The following is a 27,990-nucleotide window of genomic DNA, read 5'->3' as shown; positions in this document are numbered from 1 at the left end:
ACATCAAGTGTAAATCTTCATAATGTCAGCTTTTAAATGCCACTATTTTGGTTACTTTTATTTTTAGTTAGTAATGTAACAGTGCTACCTCAACATCTACTATTTTCTGCATAATATCTTGATGATAGGATTTTTGTTTTAGACATAACCAAGTGCTCGGTAACTGCTCTAGCAACCCAGGTACTGAGTAGCTACTAATCTCAGCAGTATACATCTTATACCCTTTGAGAAATACAAGTCTCTTAGCTAATGTTCCCCAAAGGATGTGACTTATCTCAGTTTGAAAGCATTACTGGGTCTCTAGGCAACCAGTGCGCTGAGCGATGATGTAACTAGGACGCGCCTTACTGTAGTCAGCTGTAGCCTGGTTCAGGTTATCACTTCCTGGTAGTCAGATCTTCGAGCGAGTCGGCTGCTCCTTGAGCAAATATGTCTCACCAGACCGGTATCCAGGGTGAGTGCGGGGATTGGGAGACACTGACAGTTGATATTTATTTATCCTCTTGGCTTCTGGTAAGGACTGAAGCGGACTGTGTTTACACTCTCTTCGGCAGCCGAGGGGTTAAAGAGATACTGTGACTGCAGCACTCGCTACTAAAAACTCTTTAAACGATCGAAAGGGCCAAAAGCTGGACAATGTTATGTATAGCAAATAATGCTTTCTCTGTATATGTGTGGAGAGTATCAATGCAGTTCTACCAACTATGTTAGAAAGGGATTTGAAAGAGCTTCTCTCACATGTTTAGTGTTTTTTTTTATCCATATCCGTGTTCAGGTTTGTCATCATACTGGGAGCCAGCTGGTAATTTGGTGGCTACACACATTAGCTTCTGGTTACTGTCTCACCAGATGTGATCAGTCAACTCCCAGAAGTGCGTTGCTACTCAGCTGACTTTAGCTATATATTTAACCCCTTTACAGGGGTTAATCACACAGCATTTTATTATTGTTCTATTGTTTGCATATAACATATTTAATAATTTTCTTTTTGCTATTTTTGTCTCTTTAATAGTATCCTTCTATAAAGTAAATCATTGAGACTTTGGGCTCCATGTACAAAGCAGCGTAAACTTCTCCGTAGCCCTTGTGGGGCAGCTTCACACATGCAAGCCTGCTTCCCACAATGTAAGAAGCAGTCCTCTGCTTCTTACACTTTTTTCCACCTCTGAGGTGGCGAAGAGAAAGCATCCCAAGCTTACTTGTGGTGATTGACAGACCCTTCTCTCACGCAAGAGAAGGGGCGGGCTTTACATGCTCACTTGGTGCGAGCGGGTATATTTTCCATTTGAGAAGCTTATCGGCTTGTCTTTTAATACATAGAGCCCTTATACCACATATCAGCTAAGTTTATTACTGCAGAAAAACACAACATAATTGTTTTTCTTAAAGTGAAGGTAAACTTTGATGAATCAGTGCCCTGTTTTTAAAAATACTATTAAAAACAGGGGTACTTTCATTCATCAAAGTTTTTATATTTCACCGTTTTTGTAAAAATACTTACCTTTTATTCTGGGAGTTGCTCCAGCGCTTCCCCCACACGTTGCAAATCTCTTCACACGTCACTAATGACGAATCTGGCTTTCTCCAATCACGGCTTCCCCCCCAGAGCAAACATTGCCTGAGGCCATGCCGTGATTGGATGAAGCCGGATTCTTCATTGGTGATGTAAGAAAAGACTTGCGACGGGCGGGGGAAGCGCTGGAGCGGCTTCCAGAATAAAAGGTAAGTATTTTTACAAAAATGGTAAAATGTAAACTTTGATGAATGAAAGTGCCCCTGTTTTTAATAATATTTTTAAAAACAGGGCACTGATTCATCAAAGTTTACCTTCATTTTAAGAAAACATTGCACTATATCTGTCAAAAGGCTAATCTTTGTAAGGCCAAAGCCTATGGAGACTTATTTCCTTATTTCCGCTTGAGGTTAACAAATGTTTTTGTTTTCAGCACATCTCAAAGTTTTGATCTGGATTTTTTTCTGTGTGTGGTAATATCATAAATCATTATGTGGTAAGATAAACCTGTAAAAGTGTTATGTATGTTGTATTTACTTACTACAGAATTGTCAGTGCTTGTATCTCATTACTGCTGTATAGAGATATTAATACGCTTTACCAGGTGGAAATTCCTTCGCAAAAACAATATTATGTTAAGGCAATTTAACCCATTTACATGTAAGCCTACAAACCCAGCTGTTTTGTAGATCTCTTTCATGAAAGCTGATTTGCAACTCTTGGCACGGTCCTCTACCTATTTGTCTCCTATAAATGCTACCTTTGCATGCTACACCTATGTTTATAGCGCTGCAGAATCTGTTGGTGCTCTACAAATAAACGATGATAATATTAATTTGCATAATTTTATGCTGTATATCATATGTTGCAATTTACATTTTTTTTTTTTTTTTTAATTCTGCCACTTAACTTTTTATAGCTTAAATGACCATTACTTTGATAAAATTGCATGCTGTAATTCGTTAGAGCAAAGCTAAGTGTTGACTGGAGAGGTGTAAAGCACGCAGCCACTGGACTCTGGGGCAGTGGACACATGTTCTTTGGGGTGATGTATCGCTATCTTGCAGTCTGATGGAAGAGTTTAGGTGTGGCGGAAGCCAGTAGAATGCTGCTTACTGGAATGCATAGTGCCAACATCAGTTCATGACCTAAAATTCTCTTTTGGCTGAATGGGCACAAATTCCTATAGCCACGCTTCAAAATCTTGTGTCAAACCTTCCCAAAAGATTTGCAGCAGTTATAGCCACAAAGTTGGAGCGGCAGGGCAATGCAATTCTGTATTAGTGCCCATGTTTTTTTAAATATAATGTCCAACAAGCTTATATAGGTGTGATGAATGGTCAGTTGTCCACATTTTGTTTGCCCATATATTCCCTGTAGCAGGATTAGCTTTGAGAACTTAGCAGGGTAATATTTTATTTCTGAGAATTAGAAAATGTCAGAGCTTAATTACATAAAAAAAGAGTGGGGTGAGTTAAAAAAATGGTTGTATTTTACTATGTATAGCTAAACATTTTATATATAAATAAAAAATCCATGGTGTTTACTGTCTCTTTAAAACATATTTACCTGTAATGCCTGTAGGGAGCAGAGAGAGAAACTGTGTCAGTCACAAAATACATGTAGTAAAGTGTTCCTTCAAATTGCTATAGGATATTACATTCGATAAATGCAAGGCATGGCAAACTACTAACCATTATACCATAGCTCCTTCGCTTCCCCCCTATAGTTCCTACCATAGTTTTATGTATATTATCTGATGTGCACATACAACCTCATCTGATGCTTTATTATAGTTGATTTTTGCTGGTCTATTCAGCTTCTCCCATCGGTATTATAACATTGTCATCAGCTGGTTTATTGCATTGTCTGGGGTATTTGCACAGTTACTATTATTCAGAGTAGCATCTTCCACTAGCTCAATAAATCAGTAATTTGATCTCCACATATATTTAAATTGTAGCTTCTATAGTAACAAAGAAAAACTACTGTGTATTATTCAGATTGTTTACCCCTTGCAGAACAGTTACACTGCTCCTTTTATATTTTTAGATGTTATAGCTGTTTTCAGTTGTAGGTTAAAAAGTGAAAAAGATTACAAACCTGTACATTTTGTCAATAAAACGTGTATTGGTTAATCTTTTAAGGTTGCCAAGCCACTCCTAATTCAGAAATTATATTTGTAGTTTTATGGCTTACTTGTGTTGGTTCCAAATGTTTTTTGTACCTTAACAAACTTGAACGAATATCTGCTAGTAATTATATGTTAATTAATAATTAATCAGTTCTGACCTCATTCACAATACTCTTTAATCCTGTTTACTACTTGTGCCATCTGCTGCTGCTGTGGTGTGTGTGTGTGTTTTTATTTTTTAAATAAATAGAATTCCACTTACGCAGTGCATTGTTTCTAATCTCCTGCACCAGAGTTTAACCAAGCATTAAAGCCAGTGAGAGATTGTTCCTTTAAAGGGCCATAATCGTTGAAAAATGACAAGCTCTAAGTGTGTGTTTAACCCCTGACTCTCTGAACCAGCACTGCTCTGCAAGTCCTGAACAGTATTTATACTGTGTGCTCAACCCCTTAGCAGGGATTAAACGCACAGTAGTTTAGGGTCAATAGTCTTAAAATTACATTATACTATTATGGCCCTTTTATTCAGCCTCCTAACTATTTCTATTATACATATATCGATTATCCAATGTTCTCCACAGAAAATTTTGGCAGCCAGATGGGAGAAATGTAATACTTATCAATAGTGTAACATTTTCTGTTAATTATAAATATATTAATAGGCTATCCAAAGCACAAATTAATTTCATAATTTAACATACATTGATATAATGATGATTTGTGCAACAAACATTGAATATTAGCTAATTTTAGCCAATTGTTCAGTAAAATAATGCAGGTGGTGTGCATGTATAAGTCCGGCGGGGACTCCTATCTCCTATCTATCTATCTATCTATCTATCTATCTATCTATCTATCTATCTATCTATCTATCTATCTATCTATCTATCTATCTATCTATCTATCTATCTATCTATTTAATCAACAGGAGTCTACAAATCTTTTTAAAATTTAGGAGCCAGACAGTGGTATTTGTATATAGATATATGGAGAATAAACCAAAGAGTTAGGAGCCAGTGATAAAATTCTAGGAGCCAATTGCTACCAAGCTCAACTCCCCTCACCTCTTGCCCTAAATGGAAGAGACAATCTGATATTGTTACTGGTAAACACAACTAGCCACATACATTTTGTTAGCAAGCATTCCTTTTTTTCCTGAAGCTCATTATCAGATAATCTCTGCTAAGGCTAATTGGGTATAGACATGTGGCAGGTCAAGGCTTGTGGTGAAGTCTGCAGTTTACATTAACGTTTCTTAGAATTGTGAAAACCCACAATTTTTAAACTTAAATCACAGGTAAACTGAACAAAATAAATTAAGATTGCTTGGATTTTTTTTTTGGACATAATTAAACAGTTTATATGATAATTTTTTAGATTGGTAGAACCTACTTGTCAACAACTGTTATTCATTGTTTGTTATGTAAATATTGTGACTGGTAGATTTATGTATTACGCATCAGTGTTCTCCACAGAAAATGTTGCCAGCCGGATGGCATTATAAGTAGCTGGGTGGGGCACTGTAATACTTTCTAATATTATAACATTTTCTGCTATTCACAGCAAAATACATTGCATAATTTAACATAAATTTATTTAATGCTAATTTGAGCAATAAACATTCCAAAAAATATTAGCCAATTTTACATTATTTTAGGCTAACATTAAAGGCCTGGTGGTTGGTAAAATTATTATTATCGGTTATTTGTAGAGCGCCAACAGATTCTGCAGAGCTATAAACATATGCGATATACAAGGAGGCAATTATAGGGATCAAATCAGCTGGGTGGTGCTTCTGTTAAAAAATGCCTGGGGAGAACACTGTTAGCAGTCCATTGATGACTCTTGAACATATTATTATTTTTCATCTGGACAATTAGAGAGAGGTATAAATGAGTCCCTGAACTGATCAAGCAGTCACAGTGTAGAATGTTTTAGCATCAGGGTTCTGGAGTATGTACTCTCTGGGGGAAGTATTGGAAAAACAGCAATAAAGTAAGTCTTAAAGGGACATAAAATCCCCCAAAAAAGTATTTCATGATTTAGATAGATCATGCAATTAAACAATTTTCTAGTTTATTTCCATGATCTAACTTTTGTTCTCTTGGTATCATTCATTGAATCTAGGTTGGCTTAGGAGCAGCAGGACCAGGTGTATCCAGGTCTCATGGTATGATGTTGACCAAATAGAGGTGTGATCCAAATTCCTATAATTCCAGTGACTTGTTTCTCAGCCAACCTAGGGGTGTTTCATCAGGCTTGCTATATAAACCCTCATCTACCATGTAATAGGCTCATGAGTGATTGCTTACACCTTTTCTGAAGATAACAACTCTTCAATTGGTATCCATAGAGACTGCATTAAGCATACACAATATACATGGCATTAGAAAAGATTATAAAAACACATGAAACCACAGATCCATAAATTCCATTGTTAATATTGGATGGTGATGTACACCAGGTTGTATTAACACAACACAATCCAATATGGCAAATATGTGCCCCTATCGGTCATACCAGTCATCTTTTAAATAATACTACTATATCCCCTTTTACCATAAAATAATGTGTCAAAAAGTCGATCGGCCATAAGCCTTCTATGTAAGTGGGAACAATTAGGGTGGTGAGCCGCATAGTCCGAACTAAATCCAAAATGCATACATGCTTGGTCCGAATAACACTGAGCCACAACGGTAAAAACCGCCCACACGTCTTTGGCTCACTGTGAGACAATCCATACCTAGAAGTATCCAAAAGTGTTACGCCCCCTTTGTGACGCAAATGCTATAATCGATCAGATATAAGAGAAATCCTGTGTAAGTATGTCACCATACCCAATCCTTGTTGACCCTAAGAGAATTAAGTATACAAATGATGAATGGGGGAAAAAACCCTGTAATGTAATAATGTATGCGAGTGTGGTAGCATTACTGGTAGTGCAGTGACCTATTTATGTGTATTAATGAACTAGTGATATGAAAAACAGTAGAATAAATTATATTGCTAAGTGTAGCTGCTCATCTATTAATGTAAAATGGTGTGTTGTCTTCACGGATAAAACCAATGCATAACTAAAGTGAATAACTATTTATGTGAAATTGTGGCCATATATCAATAAAACTCTTGAATATAACTAAGACATATATGAGTGTTAACAATCGAAATAACGTCAAGAATGGTATCCAATAGGATATGTGACGACTCATATGTATCTATGGGTTCTAAAAATAGAGATGTGACCACCAATTATATAAAAATGTTTCTCAATGAATAATGGAAGCACTCACAAATATAATTAAATACGATACATCAACAAATGTGTATACAATCATATATGATCGGGTGAACATTTTCGAATATCAAGAAGAAGTCTAGGACACATAGTGTACCTAGACATTGTGGCCATTTGCATTATGGACACACAAATATGATTAAGGTTACCCCCACTGAACAGGTCTCGAGGTCCATTCCCTATGCATGTTTGACATAGGGACCTATTGGATTTCCAAATTGAGGACTATATCTGGATGGTCTTAATGAAAATATGGACGTCTGCTTTTTTCGTTTTAATCTTTCAATCTTTTATTTCTTTTATTTTTGAATTTGCCACTTTATTATTTTTCAGCATATTTCTGTTTGTCCTCACATGTAAATAGTCTTAGTCTATATGATTGTATACACAACATTTGTTTATGTATCTTATTATATTTATGAGTGTTTCCATTATTCATTGAGAAACATTTTTATATAATTGGTTATCACATCTCTAATTTTGGAACCCATAGATCCATATGAGTAAATGGGTATAATTTGGTCATACCAATGATTTGTGCATTCGCATATCACATTTTTAAGTCACCATTTAAAGAGTTGTTACCTTCAGAACAGGTTTTAGCAATCCCTCATGAGCCTATTACATGGTAGGTGAAGGATTATATAGCAAGTGTATTTTTATGATTATACTAAGCCTGATGAAACAGCCCTAGGTTGATTGAGAAACACGTCACTGTTTTTTTTAATAAATTTGAGTTTTATTATATACATTTGCTCTCACCTGTATTTGAATTGATTCCTGATATTGCCGGAGTGAACAGTCAGCTGGGTGGGTGTGAAGTCCCAGTCTACTCATATAGCACCTGATTGTGCACCAGTGATGTAAGTGTTCCTTTTCCCTTATACACTATCAGTGTTGTTCTGTGCTGGGCCATGTGGTGGTGTGTTTTTGAATTATAGGAATTTGGTTCACACCTCAATTTGGTCAGCATCATATCATGGGACCCGGATACACCTGGTAACAGCTGGACAACTGTGAAGTTCGTCTAATCATCAAGCACCCATTAGGTGCTCATCATATGTGAGTTGCATTTAACCCCTTACCGACCAAGGACGTACAGGGTTTGTTCTACAAAAACCGCTAGTTAATGACCAGGGACGTACCCTGCACGTCCTCAGTGTTTTCAACGCTTTCAGGGTTTTGCAGCGATGTCTCAATATTGAGGCGTCATGCAATACCCTTTTTAAGCACACCGATGCAGAGAGGGCCACTCTGTGGCCCTCTCTGCATCGTCTAGTGATGGTGCTGATCGTTGGTGGGTGGGAGGGAGGGAGGCGAGTGGGCGGCCCATCGCTGGAACAGTTCCTCTGATCTTGGATCCTGTTCCGGTAGTGCGGTGAGGGGGACGGAGTGCGTGCACACTATCGAGTACAGTGCAATCAATACATAAGGGAAGCAGGGAGAGGTAGGGGGGATAAGTCTTGGGGAAAAGGGATCTGGGAGGGTATTGAGGGGGGCAGCTACACTACAGAAAAAAATTAAAACTGAAATAATTTTATTCAGCTGGACAGGAAATCCTAGTATGGAGAGGATCTCCATGTGCCCCACCAAGTACTATATCCCATGCAATGCTCCAAAATGTATGGAGTCGCTACACAAAAATATAACTTTTTTTTTTTTTCTTACTGTGTGTACGGTGTACCTCTTCCATTTAAAGTGAAAGTCAATCCTAGCATTTGTGAAACGCTAGGATTGACCATTGAAACAAATAAAGGGGACTTTCATTCATGAAGTATAACATACTTCATGCAGAAAGCTATTTTATTTGTTTCAAGCGTTGCCGCACTGAGCTGCTAAGGCAGCCCACGGCAGATCAATGTTTTGCTTGAGAGCTGACGTTTTCACCTCTTAGCCAATAGCCGTGCGGGAAATCCGGCTTGTCTCCCTGTGGCCCCGGATTTCCCTCACGCTATTTGCTAAGAGGTGGATACGTCACCTCTTGGCAAATAGCTTTCTGTCGTGGGCTGCCTTAGCAGCTCAGTGTGGAAACACTTGAAACAAATAAAGGATCTTTCTGCTTATATTTCATGAATAAAAGACCCCTTTATTTGTTTCAATGGTCAATCCTGGCAATTCACATTCGCTAGGATTGACTTTCACTTTAAGTGACCAAAACATGCTCAGCCCTCTACTTGCAGTTAGTAAATAGTAGCTGCACCTTATGGCTGATCACTTTCACTGCCTATCAGTGAGTTTCTGGCCCAGGTTTCTATATGTATCCTCCACAACTAACCCTAGCCATGGTCAACACTTAAGGACCAGGAATTTTATATAAAAACTTGCCCAAAGTACCAGAAAAAATGTTAGCATTTTTGCTATCACTCCATTTAAACAGATATAAAACCTTGTTTTTTTATTTACCTATCAACACAGTATATATATATTTTTTTAGTAGACAACCCAATTGATCTAGGCCCATTTTGGTATATTTCATACCACCGTTTCGCCACTAAATGCGATCATATTACAAAAGTTAACTTTGTCACAAACTTTGGTTTCTCACTGAAACTCTTTACACACATCTACTGCAGCCATAAGACACATAAATTGTAAAAGCTTCTCTGGGTTCCCTTTGTTCAGAAACGGCAGACATGCGTGGCGTTGCCATTGTTTTTGACAATTAGAAGGTCGCTATATGCAGCTGCGCACCAGACTTCTGAAATTCCCAGTAGTTAAGGGGTTAATCAGGTAGCTTGTAAGGTTAATTTTAGCTGTAGTGTAGAGATTACCCTCCCACCTGACACCTTCCACCCCTGATCCCTCCCAAACAGATCCCTTCCTTTTCTGTAGTGTAGGAAACCCTCATCACTAGGTTCTGCCATTTTAGGTACTGGCAGCTGTGTGCCTGTACCCAGTTTGTTTGTTTTTTATTATTATTTATTTAAAAAAATACATTTTTGTAGTATAGCGATTTGTTTTTTCACCCCCCCCCCACCCTGTTGAATGGAGGACTTACCCTCTCCCCTCCCTCATCCCTTTCCGTAGTGTAGGGAAGTCATCTCTTCCTCCCTCACTAAACATTTATTTTTCTTTAGCTAGGGAATCCCCCCTCCCGCAATGCTCTGCCCACATCCCTCCTTTATTCCAACAGCAGCACCGCAAGCCAATTCCAGCAGTGTCACTGTTTGCATTGGCAATCAGCGCTCCCTTACCATATGAAAGCTGATGCCTTCTGCCTCTGGACAGCCGGGACTGCAACATGAGGCAGGAGGGTGGAAGTAGCTGCTATGTCAACAGGGTATGCTGAGCAACATACCCAGTTATATAGTAGCTACATCCAATAGGCAGAAGAGGTTAAAATATTCTCACCCCAAAAGTGAGCTATTCCATGTCAATACCACACAGTATGCATAATGGGTAGGCTGAATTTGACATTTAGCCCACCCATATCCAGTCCCTTCTCATAAATACTGGAAGTTCACAACCAGACCATGCTGTTGAATATACTGAAATGGACACTGTTGTTGCCCTTTGAAGTGAAAAAATTTGATGCTTTTTAGCTAATGTTCTTTGTTTTTTTTAATTCTGTGGGTGGCAGGGTATTTTGGAACTATTTCCTTTTGTTAAGGTCACATATTGTATATTGTCTCCCAGGTAGTTTTGTTAGTTAACTCCTTAAAGTGATGGTAAATTTATACCAACTGCTCAACATATTTTAAAAGCTCTTATCCTAACTAGCATATCGATATGCTTTTTAATATTGTAGTATAACTACAATTTTATTACGGTAACGTTACAGTTTTATATTCAGCCTCGAAAATTTTCTAAGCTACTGCTTTGATTGACATATATTTTAGCCAATAATCGGCTCACTATGCGCCCCATGTTAAAATGTACCTGCACGCTCCCGTGCTCTGAACTCACTAATTGCGATGCAATGTGCATGCGCAACTCCTACGCTACTTGCGCATTTGAAATAGAGAATCCTAGAGCTTTTTTCCGGCGCATGAATGTGTGCATAATTAAGGTGTTAATTATGTATGTCATTTGGCATCAGGCACTTGTCACCACTGCTATACAGTAGAGTTTGTGTAGCATTGTGAGAAACATATTTTGCAGATTAATAGAACGTATGGCATCACAAACGGTGGAACAAAAATCTGATTGCACTTAAAAGTACAGGAAAGTCAAAATTAAACTTGCATGATTAGACCATTTCAAATTAATTTCTATTTTCTAATTAACTTTTTCTCTTGGTATGTTTTGTTGAGAAAAGGAATATGTACATATCCTTCAGTACTGGGAGCTATATGCCGACTTGTGGCTACACACAATTGTCTCTTGTCATTGACTCTTCAGATGTGTTCAGCAAACTCCCAGTAGCAAATTGCTTCTCTGGAACTGGCTGTAAACAGTGCCCATAAGCCTTTTTAATAGGTCTACCACCTGGCTGATTTTGAAATTTAAGTCAGTATTTAGGTAAAACTAGATAATACATTTATTTTCAATGTTTATTGCACAAATTGTCAATAAATATATTTAGTTAAATTTCACAATTTGTGCTTTTAGAAAGAAGAATGTTATATAGTGTATTACACTGCCCCCACCCGGCTACTTCATAAGGACCCCGTCCCCCGGTCAACTTTTCTGGGGAGAACACTGTTTTACCTAGGTTTTTTTAATCCCTTTGCAAAGGTTAAGCAACAGTAGAATAATAATATGCTCTAGATATTAGAGCATTTTCTTTTTGTGTTTTTATATCTGTTTAAACGGCCATAAAATGTTATGTGGAGAACATTTTTGATACTCTTTTAATCCCTGTAATTTAATTCTAAAAATGTGTGTTTTTTTGTTCCAGTACATTCTGCACACTTCAGATCTCTGACTTAGCTACATGTTTCAATGTAATTTCTAGATTAGTGTAGGAGCACATTTCTATCTGTTCTGAACTCACCACAGCAAAGGTGATAATATAAATGTGCTGTACAACAATGCATATTTTGCAATGCTTAAATGGGCATACGTGCAAAAAGATAATCATGTAATGTCTTACTTCATTTTATTATTGCACTGTTTGTGTTTAACCCTTGCAAAGAACTTAAACACATAGTTAAAGCCAGCTGCATAGCAGCAATGCACTACTGAGACGTAGGTGAACATGAGACATATTTTGTGTAGCCACCAATCATCATCTAGCTGTGGTATGCTCAGAAACATTAAAAAAGAATAAAAAACAGAGGCGCCACCATGGCCTAATATCGCCGGTACAGGTAAAAATGAGCAGCAATATGAGAATGTGAATACTCACAAACATAAAGCAACCCACTGGTGCTAGTAGAGCAGGCTGACACTTCTCAGTGGTTCAGCACACTGTATCCAAAGCGCAGAGACAGTCAGGAATCCTCTGACACTCCAATGTACAGGGAGTGCAGAATTATTAGGCAAATGAGTATTTTGACCACATCATCCTCTTTATGCATGTTGTCTTACTCCAAGCTGTATAGGCTCTAAAGCCTACTACCAATTAAGCATATTAGGTGATGTGCATCTCTGTAATGAGAAGGGGTGTGGTCTAATGACATCAACACCCTATATCAGGTGTGCATAATTATTAGGCAACTTCCTTTCCTTTGGCAAAATGGGTCAAAAGAAGGACTTGACAGGCTCAGAAAAGTAAAAAATAGTGAGATATCTTGCAGAGGGATGCAGCACTCTTAAAATTGCAAAGCTTCTGAAGCGTGATCATCGAACAATCAAGCATTTCATTCAAAATAGTCAACAGGGTCGCAAGAAGCGTGTGGAAAAACCAAGGCGCAAAATAACTGCCCATGAACTGAGAAAAGTCAAGCGTGCAGCTGCCAAGATGCCACTTGCCACCAGTTTGGCCATATTTCAGAGCTGCAACATCACTGGAGTGCCCAAAAGCACAAGGTGTGCAATACTCAGAGACATGGCCAAGGTAAGAAAGGCTGAAAGACGACCACCACTGAACAAGACACACAAGCTGAAACGTCAAGACTGGGCCAAGAAATATCTCAAGACTGATTTTTCTAAGGTTTTATGGACTGATGAAATGAGAGTGAGTCTTGATGGGCCAGATGGATGGGCCCGTGGCTGGATTGGTAAAGGGCAGAGAGCTCCAGTCCGACTCAGACGCCAGCAAGGTGGAGGTGGAGTACTGGTTTGGGCTGGTATCATCAAAGATGAGCTTGTGGGGCCTTTTCGGGTTGAGGATGGAGTCAAGCTCAACTCCCAGTCCTACTGCCAGTTTCTGGAAGACACCTTCTTCAAGCAGTGGTACAGGAAGAAGTCTGCATCCTTCAAGAAAAACATGATTTTCATGCATTACAATGCTCCATCACACGCGTCCAAGTACTCCACAGCGTGGCTGGCAAGAAAGGGTATAAAAGAAGAAAATCTAATGACATGGCCTCCTTGTTCACCTGATCTGAACCCCATTGAGAACCTGTGGTCCATCATCAAATGTGAGATTTACAAGGAGGGAAAACAGTACACCTCTCTGAACAGTGTCTGGGAGGCTGTGGTTGCTGCTGCACGCAATGTTGATGGTGAACAGATCAAAACACTGACAGAATCCATGGATGGCAGGCTTTTGAGTGTCCTTGCAAAGAAAGGTGGCTATATTGGTCACTGATTTGTTTTTGTTTTGTTTTTGAATGTCAGAAATGTATATTTGTGAATGTTGAGATGTTATATTGGTTTCACTGGTAAAAATAAATAATTGAAATGGGTATATATTTGTTTTTTGTTAAGTTGCCTAATAATTATGCACAGTAATAGTCACCTGCACACACAGATATCCCCCTAAAATAGCTATAACTAAAAACAAACTAAAAACTACTTCCAAAACTATTCAGCTTTGATAATGAGTTTTTTGGGTTCATTGAGAACATGGTTGTTGTTCAATAATAAAATTAATCCTCAAAAATACAACTTGCCTAATAATTCTGCACTCCCTGTATATGTGCCTATGAATAAAGGAAAAAGCAACACAACATGGCCCAATATCATCAAGACAAGGGGAAAATAATACCAATTGCTTGCACTTACAAGATGGTGGGCACCTGCAGGTGCAATCTCAGCAAACTGGAGCCAAAACGTCGCCCAGTAGACTTAAAACAGCAATCCTCAACAGGAACCAGGATCAAATGATATAATTTATCACAGGAGGTGATAAAACACACACAATAGCAAGTGTATAAAAAGTCTTTATTAACACAGCAACGCGTTTCTCAGCCTGCTCAGGGCTGTTTCATCAGGCTATAACAAACATTATAAAACACTTGCTATTTAACAGGAATCTAAAAACAAATAGGCTATTGTGATTGGATAATCAATTAGCAGAAACACAATTGGCAAAAAAACCACACCTAACTATAATCACCTTTGTGTGGTTGTTAAGGTAACCTTTGTAAACACATGTAGGTAAGATGATATTTAAACATGTTAAACCTCCTTACAAATACAATGTATAAATAGATGTATAAAAACATACAATACAAAATAACTAAAAAAACTACATTAAACATAACATTTTTGTCTAAAGTCTATCTCAATAGGACATATTAAAAATTAATATAAATCATAGAACCATTGCTATTATCTATATAAATAAACCCAAAGTGCATCTAAAGTAACTGCCTATACATTCTCTCAATTTAAATCTCCTTAGTTTCTCAGTATGCTGCGAGTCTGATACTCGTAATATTAATGTTGCCACTTGTTGAGACTAACTGATTGATCTCAAATGTTAGATAACACATTATTGCTGACTTACGGTTTATTAGGGTAACGTATGATTGTCTTGAGCAGACTTTCCATAACTGTTTAATTTGATATTTATATTAGTACTATTACTTCAAAAGTAGAGCTGTAACTCCTTAAACAAGAAAATAATAGTGCCATAACTGTTTTGTGAACAGATGTCTTGAATGCAGCTTTAGATATAGAAATCTGGAACAGACTGCAGATATTAAAAAGCTGCAGATCTGTCAATTGTGATGGGGAAGTGAGCAAGAAACATCCTATCCATGATAGAGTAACAATGAGCCTATCATGAGAAGTGTGTTAAAAGGCTGTCTAGAGAAGACCCAATAAGATCACTTGTATAAACAAGCCTTTGCTGCCTGTCACACTTGATTCATTGAATGGGTGTATCAAGTGTTTTAATATGAAGTGTTAGGTGATTGGTCCACATAAGTGCCAGTCAAACACTGAGATCGTGCATATTAATGAACCTCAGAATTGAACAGACAGTTGCAATTGCTAAGGGTGAGGGCAGAAATGCAGGATTTATAAAATGTTTTTTAGTTGTAAAGGCATGATATTTTATGTAAATAATAAACAGGTATAACATATTGAAAAATATATGATGTGCATTGTTAATTCACTATTTGGTGAATCTATTTTAACAAGTTATTAAGAGACTCAGTAACAAAACAATAATTTTTTGTTAGTGAATCCTCTTTCTCCAATTAAGAAAAACATTAAAGTGCTTATCTATATTCTGTTTTATTAAATCATTTATATCTTATCCAGGGGATTAGACCTGTGCTGCCAGTAACTATCAGTGTTCACATGGAGAACATATATATTAAATTACAAGTGGTAATCACTGTTCCGTATGATTTAATAGTGCTAGGATAGATACATGGTGATATCCTATAAAAAGGTGATATACATGTTAAATAATTAAAGGGACAGTCTACACCTTAGTGTTCCTTAAGTCTTACCTTAGATTAATCTGCAAATAGCCTCCTACACCCTTTCTATATCATGCAGCAGGAACAGTAAAAAAGTTATTTTAAAATGAATAGTGTTTCTGAACAGTTTGAAATGGCTGCCAAGCTCCACCCACTGATGACATCACAATCTGGGCTGCATCTAGGCTCTTCACTGAATAGCATTGAATACAACTAGTGAGCCTTTTGTTATTGGATGCCATTTGCAGCCCAGATAATGATGTCATCAGTGGGCTGAGCTTGACAGCCATTTCAAAGTGGCCAGAAACAAAAATCATTTTAAAATAACTTTTTTACTGTTCCTGCTGCATGATATAGAAAAGGTGCAGAAGGCTATTTGCAGCTTAATCTAAGGTAAAACTTTATAATGACCAAGGTGTAGACTGCCCCTTTAAGTATTACAAAATAAATAATATATAAAATGTTAATGGTGTGTTTATTGTGACTAGTGCAAATATGAAGAATATATTAATAGCACTGTGTAACAGTGACTAAATTAGTGGTGTGATAAGTGTTATGAATAAAAAATAATAAAATGAATGTTGATAATATTGCCAAACAAATTCCTGAAATAGTTCTGTCATGCTAGCTCTTAGAATTTTATGAGCCTCCACACAATGGTATTTGTATATGTTGGGTTCTCAGAAGTTGGCAGCCGTGGCACTTGGGATTTGTCAACCACTAATTTACTGTTACAGCATGGCTTTCACACATGCTTTTAATGCATCTTCTCACTAATCATTAATGGAGATTGCATCTTTTTTTTTCTTTTCTTTTGAAGGTGTTGCAGGTTCTTATGAAATAATTTAGTTATAACATGGAACATTGCCTTCTTAAAACAGGTTTGCAGGATGCCAGCCACCCCCTCCCCCACACTAATTCCCACCCTCCTGAACATCATGTACACTCTCTTCCTGGACCTGAGGATCAAAACCTCATAGGCATGAAGAGGAATTGCGCACAAACTGTAGGGGCTTTCGTAGCTTTATACTGTAATGTATTTGTGTCTCCCTCACACCCAGAACCCTTCATTTGCTAGATAAACAATTCTCAATCTAAAATTTGCTTTACTAAAATTGAGGGTCCTGTAGTGTCGAGACGGTAATCTCCCCAGAGCAGAGACAAGAAGCAAAAACTGTAACCTAGAATTTCAAAATCCTGCCGATTGCTTGGTTCCTTTTTGACCTCCTAGGGAGTGTGGGGCAAACGCAATATATACACAAAAGCAAGAGTGTCTTTTTAATGCATACTTTTCATGTTCATACAGCTTTTGCCTCCCCTAATTAAAGCACTTAGATTGCAAGCTCTCTAGGGAGCAGGGGCCTGTAATCCTAGGCCTCAGTTTGCTCGCACTGTCTTTCCTTCATGAGCTCGATTTACCAATCCATGGCGGACATATTTGCCCCTGTCTGCCCCGAGCTCTCCTCTGGCACGTGAGCGCTCCTTTGCACTTGCGTGCAACCCGCCCCCTGCCCACGCACAGCCAATCACGCGCGGGCAGGAGATCTCAATCTCCCCGGTCAAAACGAGACAGAGAAATTTAAGTTCGCCACCTAAGAGGTGGAGAACAGAGTAGGGAAGCAGCGGTCTGATGACCACTGCTTGATAAATCCTCACCGCAGGTTCTCTTGTGCGAACCTGCAGTCAAAGGAGGAGAATGGCTTGATAAATCGAGCCCTATTTGTTGTACCCCTGTATAGTGCTGTTCAAATCAGCCAATAGGATTTCAGTAGCTCTCATCCTATTGGCTCATTTGAAAATGTCAGCCAATAGGAATGCAAGGTACCCCATACCTTGCATTCAAGCTTCAGTGTACGGCGGTGTGATCATATAAAGAGGATCCTCCACGCTGGATGTTGGTGCCGCCGGTGATGATGCTCCGCGCCTCTACTTTTTTTTACTTTTAGGGGGGACTTTGTAATTTTGTAAGGTAAAAGAGCTGTTTAACTTAGGGCAATGCCCTTCAAAAAGCTCTTTTAAAGGCTTTTGGTAGTTTTATTGTTAGGTTAGGGGGTGTTTTTATTTTGGGGGGCTTTTTTGTTTTTATAGGGCTATTAGATTAGGTGTAATTTTTATTATTTTGGATAATTTTGTTTTATTTTTTGTAATGTTCGATTTTTTTTTGTTTTTTTAATCATGTAATTTAGGATTTTTAATTAATAGTTTTACTTTATTAGAATAGTTATGTTAGGTTAATTTTATAGTTTAATCTTATTTTTTTTTTATTTCACAGGTAAGTTTTTATTTATTTTAAGATAGTTATATTGTAACTTTTAATTTAAAGTTAGGGGGGTGTTAGGTTTAGGGGTTAATAGTTTAATTTGGTGTTTTGCAATGTGGGGGCGGTGGTTTAGGGGTTAATAGGTTTAGTTTATTAGTTACGATGTGGGGGGCTGGCAGTTTAGGGGTTAATACTTTATTATAGTGTTGACGGTTTAGGGGTTAATTATAGTAGTAGTGATGTGGGCGACGGATTAGGGGTTAATTGGTTTATTAGTTGCGTTCTGGGTGGTTAATAGGTTTATTTTAGTGTCAGCGATGTGGGTGGGTGGATGTTTCAGCATATATGCGGTTAATAGGTGTAATAAAGTATTCGCGATGCGGGAGGGTGGCAGTTTAGGGGTTAATAGGTAGTTTATGGGTGTTCTTGTACTTTGTAACTTTTGAGTTTTGTGGAACATTTTTGTTTTGCAAAATCCATAACTACTGGTCTCGGATCGCGTAATGGCTCATGGTGGTATAGGCTGTAACGCAAGCATTTTAGCCGGACCGCACAACCTGTAATACGGTGCTATGAAAAATCCTGCATTCAATTTTTTTTGAGTGAGGAATGGAGAGTTGCGTAAAGGCTAAAATGCTTGTGGTATAGCTATACCGCTGCAACTTGTAATATGCGTTACCTGCCATTCCACGTGCAATGACCAATTTTTCAGCGGTATAGCCGTACCGCACCATAACGCAAAACTTGTAATTTAGCCGAAAGAAAATAAAAATACAAGGAGTTTGTGTTTTCAATAGGGAAACCTTGAAAGAGTTTTAATAATCAATACATTTCTTAATTGCTGCTGGAGTAGAAAATGAGTTATTTATTGCTGATAAGAAGCATGTGCTGTACTTAGTACTGAAGAGTTGTGCAATCAGTAACCAGAAACCATTGCAGAGGGATTTAATCAATACCTGTTTATGCTGCATTAATACTGTCAAAACTACTTTGGTTTATTTGATAAACGTGATTTGACATTCTAGTGTAAAAAATAAAATGTTCTGTTTTATCACCGCTTTATATTTGTAAACTTGAGTCTCTTTTTAACGTAAGAATCACCTTTTTATTTTCTTCTAGGTTTCATAAATTGATTTAGAACAATGGTTACACACACACTCAGTTGTGTGCTATTTTCCTTAAAGGGATATGAAGCCCACAATTTTTCTTCTTTGATTTCAGACAGAGCATACAATTTTAAAGAAGTTTGCAACTTACATGTATTATAAATTGTGCCTTATTCCCATAGTATTCTTTGTTGAGGAGATACCTAGGTAGGTGCCTGGAGCACTACATGGCAGGAAATAGTGGATAACATTCTTGCAAAACTGCTGCCATATAGTGCTTCAGATGTGCACTCTCCTGAGCTTACACCCCTGATTTCTCCAACATTTGTGTGTCCGGTCCACGGCGTCATCCTTACTTGAGGGAATATCTCCTCCCCAACAGGAAATGGCAAAGAGTCCCAGCAAAGCTGGCCACACAGTCCCTCCTAGGCTCCGCCCACCCCAGTCATTCTCTTTGCCGTTGCACAGGCAACATCTCCACGGAGATGGTTAAGAGTATGTGGTGTTTAGTTGTAGTTTTTTTTATTCTACTATCAAGAGTTTGTTATTTTAAAATAGTGCTGGTATGTACTATTTACTCTGAAACAGAAAAAGATGAAGATTTCTGTTTGTGAGAGGAAGATGATTTTAGCAGACAGTAACTAAAATCGTTTGCTGTTTCCACATAGGACTGTTGAGATGAAGTAACTTCAGTTGGGGGAAACAGTTAGCAGACTTTTCTGCTTAAGGTATGACTAGCCATATTTCTAACAAGACTGTGTAATGCTGGAAGGCTGTCATTTCCCCTCATGGGGACCGGTAAGCCATTTTCTTAGTCTCAAACAGAATAAAGTGCTTAATATGGGATATAAAACTGGTAGACACTTTTATGGGCTAAATCGATTGCTTTATTTGGACATTTTATACATGTTTATGCTGATAATTCACACTTATAAACTTGGGGAACGTTTTTTAACGTCAGGCACTATGTTAGACACCTTTTCCAGTCAGGAAGGGCCTTCCCAGTTGTAGGCTGAGCCTCATTTTCGCGCCATTACTGCGCAGTTGTTTTTGAGAGCAAGACATGCAGATGCATGTGTGAGGACCTGAAAGTGGTTGGAAAAGTTCCTAGAAGGCGTCATTTGGTATCGTATTCCCCCCTGGGTTTGGTAAAGTCGCAGCAAAGGCTGTAGCTGGGACTGTAGAGGGGTTAAATCTGTAACCGGTTCCGGTTTCGTTATTTTAAGGGTTAAAGCTTTAAAAATTGGTGTGCAATACTTTTAATGCTTTAAGACACTGTGGTGAAATTTTGGTAAATTTTGTACAATTCCTTCATATTTTTTCACATATTCAGTAATAAAGTGTGCTCTGTTTAAAATTTAAAGAGACAGTAACGGTTTTGTTTTAAAACGGTTTTTGTGCTTTATTGACAAGTTTAAGCCTGTTTAACATGTTTGTGCCTTCAGATAAGCTATGTTCTATATGTATGAAAGTCAATGTGTCTCCCCCTTCAAAATTGTGTGATAATTGTGCCATAACGTCCAAACAATGTAAGGACAATACTGTCACAGATAATGAAGTTGCCCAAGATGATTCATCAGATGAAGGGAGTAGACATGGTTCTACATCATCTCCTTCTGTGTCTATACCAGTTTTGCCCACGCAGGAGGCCCCTAGTACTTCTAGCGCGCCAATGCTTATTACCATGCAACAATTGATGGCTGTAATGGATAACTCCATAGCAAATATTTTATCCAAAATGCCTGCATATCAGAGAAAGCGCGATTGCTCTGTTTTAAACACTGAAGAGCAGGAGGGCGCTGATGATAATGGTTCTGTCATACCCTCACACCAATCTGAAGGGGCCATGAGGGAGGTTTTGTCAGATGGGGAAATTTCAGATTCAGAAAAAATTTCTCAACAGGCTGAACCTGATGTTGTGACATTTAAATTTAAATTAGAACATCTCCGCACACTGCTTAAGGAGGTGTTATCTACTCTGGATGATTGTGACAACTTGGTTATTCCAGAAAAATTATGCAAGATGGACAAGTTCCTAGAGGTTCCGGTGCACCCCGACGCTTTTCCTATACCCAAGCGTGTGGCGGACATAGTGAATAAGGAGTGGGAGAAGCCCGGCATACCTTTTGTTCCCCCTCCTATATTTAAGAAATTATTTCCTATGGTCGACCCCAGAAAGGACTTATGGCAGACAGTCCCTAAGGTCGAGGGGGCAGTTTCTACTCTAAACAAGCGCACTACTATTCCTATTGAGGATAGTTGTGCTTTCAAAGATCCTATGGATAAAAAATTGGAGGGTTTGCTTAAAAAGATTTTTATACAGCAAGGTTACCTCTCGTGAGCTGCTGGTGCAATGCTGAATACGGAGAGCGTATTGCTCTCCGTATTCAGCGAGGTCTGGTGGACCTGATCCGCACTGTCGGATCAGATCCGCCAGACCTTGATAAATAGAGGCCCTAGTCTCTGGCCAAATTTGTTACATTGCTAGTGGGATATGTAGTGAGAACTACAAAATAGCAAGAAAATGTCTTAAAATGACATGCTGTATCTGAATCCTGCAGGCTTCATTTTGACTTTCCTATCCCTTTTAAGGTTGGGGATAATGTAATGGGTACTCCCATGTTGAAACCAAGGTTTTCCCCTTATCTGTCCTTTCTGCTGAAGACAATTAGTGACAGATGTAAAACAGACAATGAAAGAGAGTGCAAAAGAGGCACCCATTTTTTTATAGAAACTCAGTGGAATTGAGAAAAACAACCATTTTTCAAAGTTTAAATTACAGGAAAAGTGGAGAATATTTTTTTACTACGTATCATTAAACATTTTATGTTGCAATCTGAAACTGTTTAATGTCCTTTTAGGTTTGAGCAATTTGTCCATGCACATTATTTATCAAGTATTCTGTGTTATGTAGGGCATATACATGTAGCATTTAATAATTTTCTTCTCATTCACAGCTAGTGACGAAGTCAGAGATACTTTTGCTCAAGCCAGAAATGGAAAGTACCGGATGCTGAAACTGGATATTGAAGATGGTTTGTATATATCTCTCTATATATTTGTTCTCTCTTTTTGAAAGAGATCACTGTTAAACTTATAATAAAAACACTTCTGACTCCTTAGACATGCTTTTGTGGACACTATCATAGCCCTAGATAAATACTTGGTTGTACAGATAGCATGAGAGGAGCATTACAAATCAACACATTTCTATCACATTTGTAAACAATTTAATACACACCAACTGGTAAAATAATTGGTAGCAAATTTAAGGGGGCAAATAGGGTAAACTGTCTATTTAATAAAATTCTTACTTTTAAACACAACTAAGAAAAAAAATATGACTTTAACAATAGCAAAAGTGAGGTGCTTATCCCACTAGCCATAAATAAGCTCAAAACTGTTCATACAAAAGCTACTAAAATTATTCCTGGTTTAAAAAGGTAACACATAATAAAAGGGATGTTAAACAGTCTGTTTCATTGTTGTAATAAAAAAAGCACTAAGCAGTGGCTTATACTTAAAGGGACAGTCAAGTCCGAAAAAAACGTTCATGATTCAGATAGGGCATGTAATTTTAAACAACGTTCCAATTTACTTTTATCACCAATTTTGCTTTGTTCTCTTGGTATTCTTAGTTGAAAGCTAAACCTAGTAGGTTCATATGCTAATTTCTTAGACCTTGAAGGCTGCCTCTAATCTAAATGCATTTTGATAGTTTTTCACCACTAGAGGGCATTAGTTCATGTGTTTCATATAGATAACATTGAGCTCATGCTCGTGAATTTACCATGGAGACAGCTCTGATTGGCTAAAATGCAAGTCTGTCAAAAGAACTGAAATAAGGGGGCAGTCTGCTGAGGCTTAGATGCAAGGTAATTACAGAGGTAAAACATGTATAATTATAACTGTGTTGGTTATGCAAAACTGGGGAATTAGTAATTAAGGGATTATCTATCTTTTAAAACAACAAAAATTCTGGTGTTGACTGTCTTTTTAATTAAACTAATTACAATATGTATTATTTATCTATTTATTTGGATTATACCTTTTTTTTTTTTTAATATACACTACTTTTGTGTAGTGTCCATTATTTCCCGTCTCAGCGCTACAAGGAGGTGGGGGTCTCTAGCATGAGGTCATAAAACTTCTAGGCTGGTTTATTATAAAGTAATAGACTAGATAATTTGAAGTCAGATTTGCTCTCGCTCGGAAGTGACAGAATAAAACTAAGGTTTTAAAAATGATCCACTGGGGGCAGGGGCTACACTGCTAAGTTTGCAATAAAACCAGTAAGTTTTTACACAATTGGTTTATTTTTATGTTTACTTTTATTTAACAGATTTGTTTCTACAAAAGGATCCCTGTTTAATATCCCTTTAAACCCAGTTATTTGTCTGGTTCCTGCCTTCACCTCTGTGTTTAGGCTTGTGTATCTAGTAGTTTAAGTAAAAAGAGCAGACAAGATAATTGACAGTCTGCCATCAAACAGAAGAAGTGAGTTTTATAATCTTTACAATACCTAGTGACATAGAAAATGTTCTTTGTTCCTTATCTAAAAAATAATGAAATGTTCAGTTCCACTAGGTATCAGGATATCCCATGTGTACTTGTAAGCTTAAAGGGGCTTGCTGATGTAAATTTTACTTCAATTTAATGTTCCCTATTGTCTTTTTAACCTGCTCCAGTGTATTATATTGTTTACAAATAGCTCCTTTACCTTTTATTTTCTAATTTAAAATAGCTGTTTTTCCTGCTGATACATCCACCTATACTGAAATTTAAAGGGACATAATACGCAAACATTTTCTTTTATGGTGTAGCCAGAGCATACAATTTTAAACAACTTTCCAATTTACTCCTATCATCAAATTTGCTTCATTTTATTTGTATTCTTTGTTGAAGGAGCAGCAATGTACTACTAGGAGCTAACTGAACACATTTGGTGAGCTAACGACAAGAGGTTTACAAGTGCAGCCACTAATCAACAGCTAGCATTGCTGCTCCTGAGCCTACCTATGTATGCTTATCAAAAAAGGATACCAAGAGAATGAATCAAATTATATAATGGAAGAACATTTGAAAGTTGTTTAAAATGACATGCTCAATCTGAATCATGAAAGAATATGCTGGGGGTTTCTGTCCCTTTAAAGTAATTGCTATAGAAAAGATATGTTAAAGAAAAACAAGTCAACCTCCCAATGTGGGGTTAAAGATGGTGTTTCTGGAACTGCTTTAAATACAATGCACCCTTATCTGCTGCTTGCCAGAGTATACTGTCCCTTAAATAAAATGTTAATGTAAATTACGTGGAAAAAAGTTGCAATTAATGATGTATACTAGTGTCAGTATATACCAGGGTTATAATACAATTTATTTATTATTATTCTTTAAAATAATTCCCAATTAAAATGTATATATGAAACAATTGAAATTAATATTTATTCCTAAATTCTTTAGATTAGTTAAAATTTATATACACATTGCAATATATTTATGTAGAGACCAGATTATGAATGAATCAAATTATACATGCTTATGCTGTTATAATATTCTTTACAAAGATCATAAAATATATACCTTTAAAATTAACTTTACTCACAATGAATCGCATTAAAATTCCACAATAAAATACCAGAGGTTGTATAGATTATTAATGCAAACCGCCAATGTATATGCCAATATGTCTGACCTGAAATAACCTGCAAATAACTTATTGCACACCAAAGAGGTTTACTTACAATAATAAGCCTCACTTAGAGATATAAAATACAAAAGACCTTTATCTAGCAAGTAAAATTATTTAACATTTGTGACTAGTTAAAACTACACAGGACTATGGATATAGCTTAAAACACCAAATATGTTCTTTGAATTACCAACTGCAATTTAACTGTAGCAACAAAATACCTTTGATTTAAATGTATAAAAGGTTGTTTCATACTTTTATGTTACCAGATACACCAAATTGAAGTTCAGTTCTTTTCAAATAAGTCCAGTTCACTTCATAAATTAAGAGAGGTATTTTTGCAATATAGATGAAAGTTAGGCCCAGATTTGTTTTATAGAGACTGGATTCCAAGGCAACAGTTTGTCAGTCAAAATTCAGCAGAAAAGACCCCTTCTTTTTCCTTGCATGAGGTTATATCACGTGATATACCTAATCCCTTTTTATTCTAATCATTAGTGAACCTTTTTGGGATATGCCCCACGGTGCTTGTCTGTGATAGGTTACTGGGAATACATGACTATCAGACACCCCTTGGTTGCAATTCTTGCACAAACCACCAAATGGCAGCAGACAACCAGAAAAATAGTTTTGCTATCAAATATTGCTACAGTTTGTACAGTTTACTATGTATCTTTTAATTGTATTATTGTATTATTTCCTGATATTAAGAAACCTGTCTGGTCACACATCTGTCCCATCTAATATGACTTATCGTGTATCTATAGAGACTAAACATGAGCATACTTCAATCCTATAATATTTTAGAAAAAAATAAAAAATAATAATATATATATATATATATATATATATAAATAAATAAATATTTAGTGCATAACCATATGATATGACGTAGGTTACACCATGCAGGCAATCCTATATCAGCATCTATTAGCCCCATCTGGAGCCCAATCTGTCCCTTAGATGTCTGGAAGATAGAAAAACAAAAATATGTTGTATATTTTAGAATGGGATTATTACAATTGTTATTTAATCTATTACAAATCTTTGCATTTCCCAGATCCATATATAGATATGTATACAGTCTGAGTATCAATTTAATCTTTGAGAATTATACAGTTCATATAGATGAATTTCTAACTTCTCTTTGAAAAATCAAGATTTGCATTTTCAGTGTTTGGGAGAAGTGTATTGTAGGTAAGATTCAAGGAATGATTAGCATTCAAGTGTAATGTTTACTTTTACTGTAGAGCTTTGGTTTCAAAGGTTTATTATAGACAGTGCGACTGTGATCTCCATATGGGGTCATTTATCTGATGACTTTTATTACATAGAGGAAAGATCAGGAAATCAAACTTGAGAGAGCCATATCATGAAACTATCTTTGAAATGAACTGCCTTCACTGATTGAACCAAATGTTTTCCCTTTGTTCTCACTTGTCCCAAGTTAGCAGTGAGGGGGGCAGGGGTCATAGTGAAACCAATTCAATTTATATCAGTTAGATATTAGCTCAATGGAATTATTCAATTATGTGACACATATGTAGTTTATTTAATGTTACCCTGACACTAGCTTATTGCTGGCTAATTGTTTTATATGAAGCTGTGGAGCAAATCCATTTGGAAAGCTTTATCTGGCAGTTCTGCCAGTCTCTATTTTAATTCTCCCAAGCTGATACTTTGGTGTAACGTGCCAGCAATACTCTACAAGAGGCTGTTTTTATAAGCCAGAAATGTAAAGTGTAAACTACAGAACTGCTTTAAACACTAATAATCTAATCCCACAACTTGTTTAGCTGCACAGGTAGTTCTTTCATTTGTGACGCACACATTATTCTAGTTATTTACAAATGTTTTATGTATTTATTCACAATTTACTTGGCTGAAATAACAAGTATGCTACCGTGTGTATAAAATCTGTTGTATAGTAGCTTGTTTAATCTATTATTGTATTCTTTGTGGTTTAGAGCAACTGACTGTCAGCAATCGTGCAAAGCATGCGGGTTCCTGGGAGCAAGACTATGACTCATTCATTCTACCTTTACTGGAAGACAAGCAGCCATGCTATATTTTGTATCGATTAGATTCCCAGAATGCACAGGGCTGTGAATGGATCTTCATAGCTTGGTCTCCTGACTACTCTCATGTAAGTGTTTTATACACAAATGGATAATCTGTATAAAAATATTATGCCTTCAAATTCGACATGCAAGACAATCTTTTTTATGTTTATGGAAATTTAAAAATGCTTTAACAGCTAAGCTATCCGAAAAAAAAAAAGCATTAAAAATGTGTCTTTCCTAAGATATGGTGAGTCCACGGCTTGAGTAATTACTGTTGGGAATATCACTCCTGGCCAGCAGGAGCAGGCAAAGAGCACCACAGTTAAACTGCTAAGTTTTGCTGTCCTAGCCCGCAGGGCGTTCTGGTTGAAATCCTTGTCTGCGGACGTTCCCTCTAAAGTCAAGCTTCTGGCGATTTCCTTACAAGGGCAAAACCTTGTTTGGACCCGGTTTGGCAAAAATGATCTTTGATATTACGGGTGGAGAAGGGTCTTTTCTACCTCAAGATAAAAAGAATAGGCCTAAAGGACGTCAGAGGAATTTTCGTTCCTTTCGTAACTTTAGAGGAAAGGCTTCCCCTTCTTCCATACAGGAACAAACAAAGTCTTTTTGGAAACGCAATCAGTCTTGGAACAAGGGGAAACAATCAAAGAAACCTGCAGCTAATTCCAAATCAGCATGAAGGGCATTGCCCCTGATCCGGGCTCGGATCAGGTGGAGGGCAGACTTTCTCAGTTCTCTCAAGCCTGGATATGAGATGTCCCAGATCCCTGGGCTGTGGACATAGTATCCCAGGGTTACAAATTGGGTTACAAATTGGAATTGAATACTTTTTCTCCCAGAGGCAGATTTCATCTCATCAGATAAAGAGAGAGGCGTTCTTGAAATGTATACAACATCTTTGCTCCCTGGGAGTGATAGTTCTGTTCCAGTGCAGGAACAGGGTCTCGGGTTCTACTCCAACCTATTTGTGATTCCCAAAAAAGAGGGAACTTTCCGTCTCATTCTAGACTTGAAGTTTCTAAACAAGTTTCTCAAAGTTCTATCCTTCAAGATGGAGACACTACGCTCCATTCTTCCTATAGTACAAGAGGGTCAGTTCATGATAACCATAGACCTAAAGGATGCATATCTTCATGTTCCTATTCACAGGGACCATCACAGATTCCTGAGATTTGCCTTTCTGGACAAACGTCTCCAGTGTGTGGTCCTTCCATTTGGTCTA

The 27,990-nt window shown here is 37.3% G+C and overlaps 1 protein-coding gene across 1 annotated transcript in view; it reads left to right on the top strand.

Annotated features, from left to right (window-relative positions):
• The first annotated feature begins 363 nt into the window (after positions 1-363).
• The window catches only part of TWF1 (twinfilin actin binding protein 1), a 95,901-nt gene continuing 68,274 nt past the window's right edge, over positions 364-27,990 (top strand). Inside the window, exons 1-3 of the mRNA XM_053716736.1 lie at positions 364-454; positions 21,971-22,048; positions 26,670-26,848. Of these exons, the coding sequence (XP_053572711.1) occupies positions 430-454; positions 21,971-22,048; positions 26,670-26,848 (282 nt within the window). The 5' untranslated portion in view covers positions 364-429. The remainder of the gene's footprint in view (positions 455-21,970; positions 22,049-26,669; positions 26,849-27,990) is intronic.

This window comes from Bombina bombina, chromosome 6 (assembly GCF_027579735.1).
Source record: "Bombina bombina isolate aBomBom1 chromosome 6, aBomBom1.pri, whole genome shotgun sequence".
NCBI lineage: Eukaryota > Metazoa > Chordata > Amphibia > Anura > Bombinatoridae > Bombina > Bombina bombina.
Note: the sequence above shows the minus strand (reverse complement) of the source record. Positions and strands in the feature narration are given on the sequence as shown.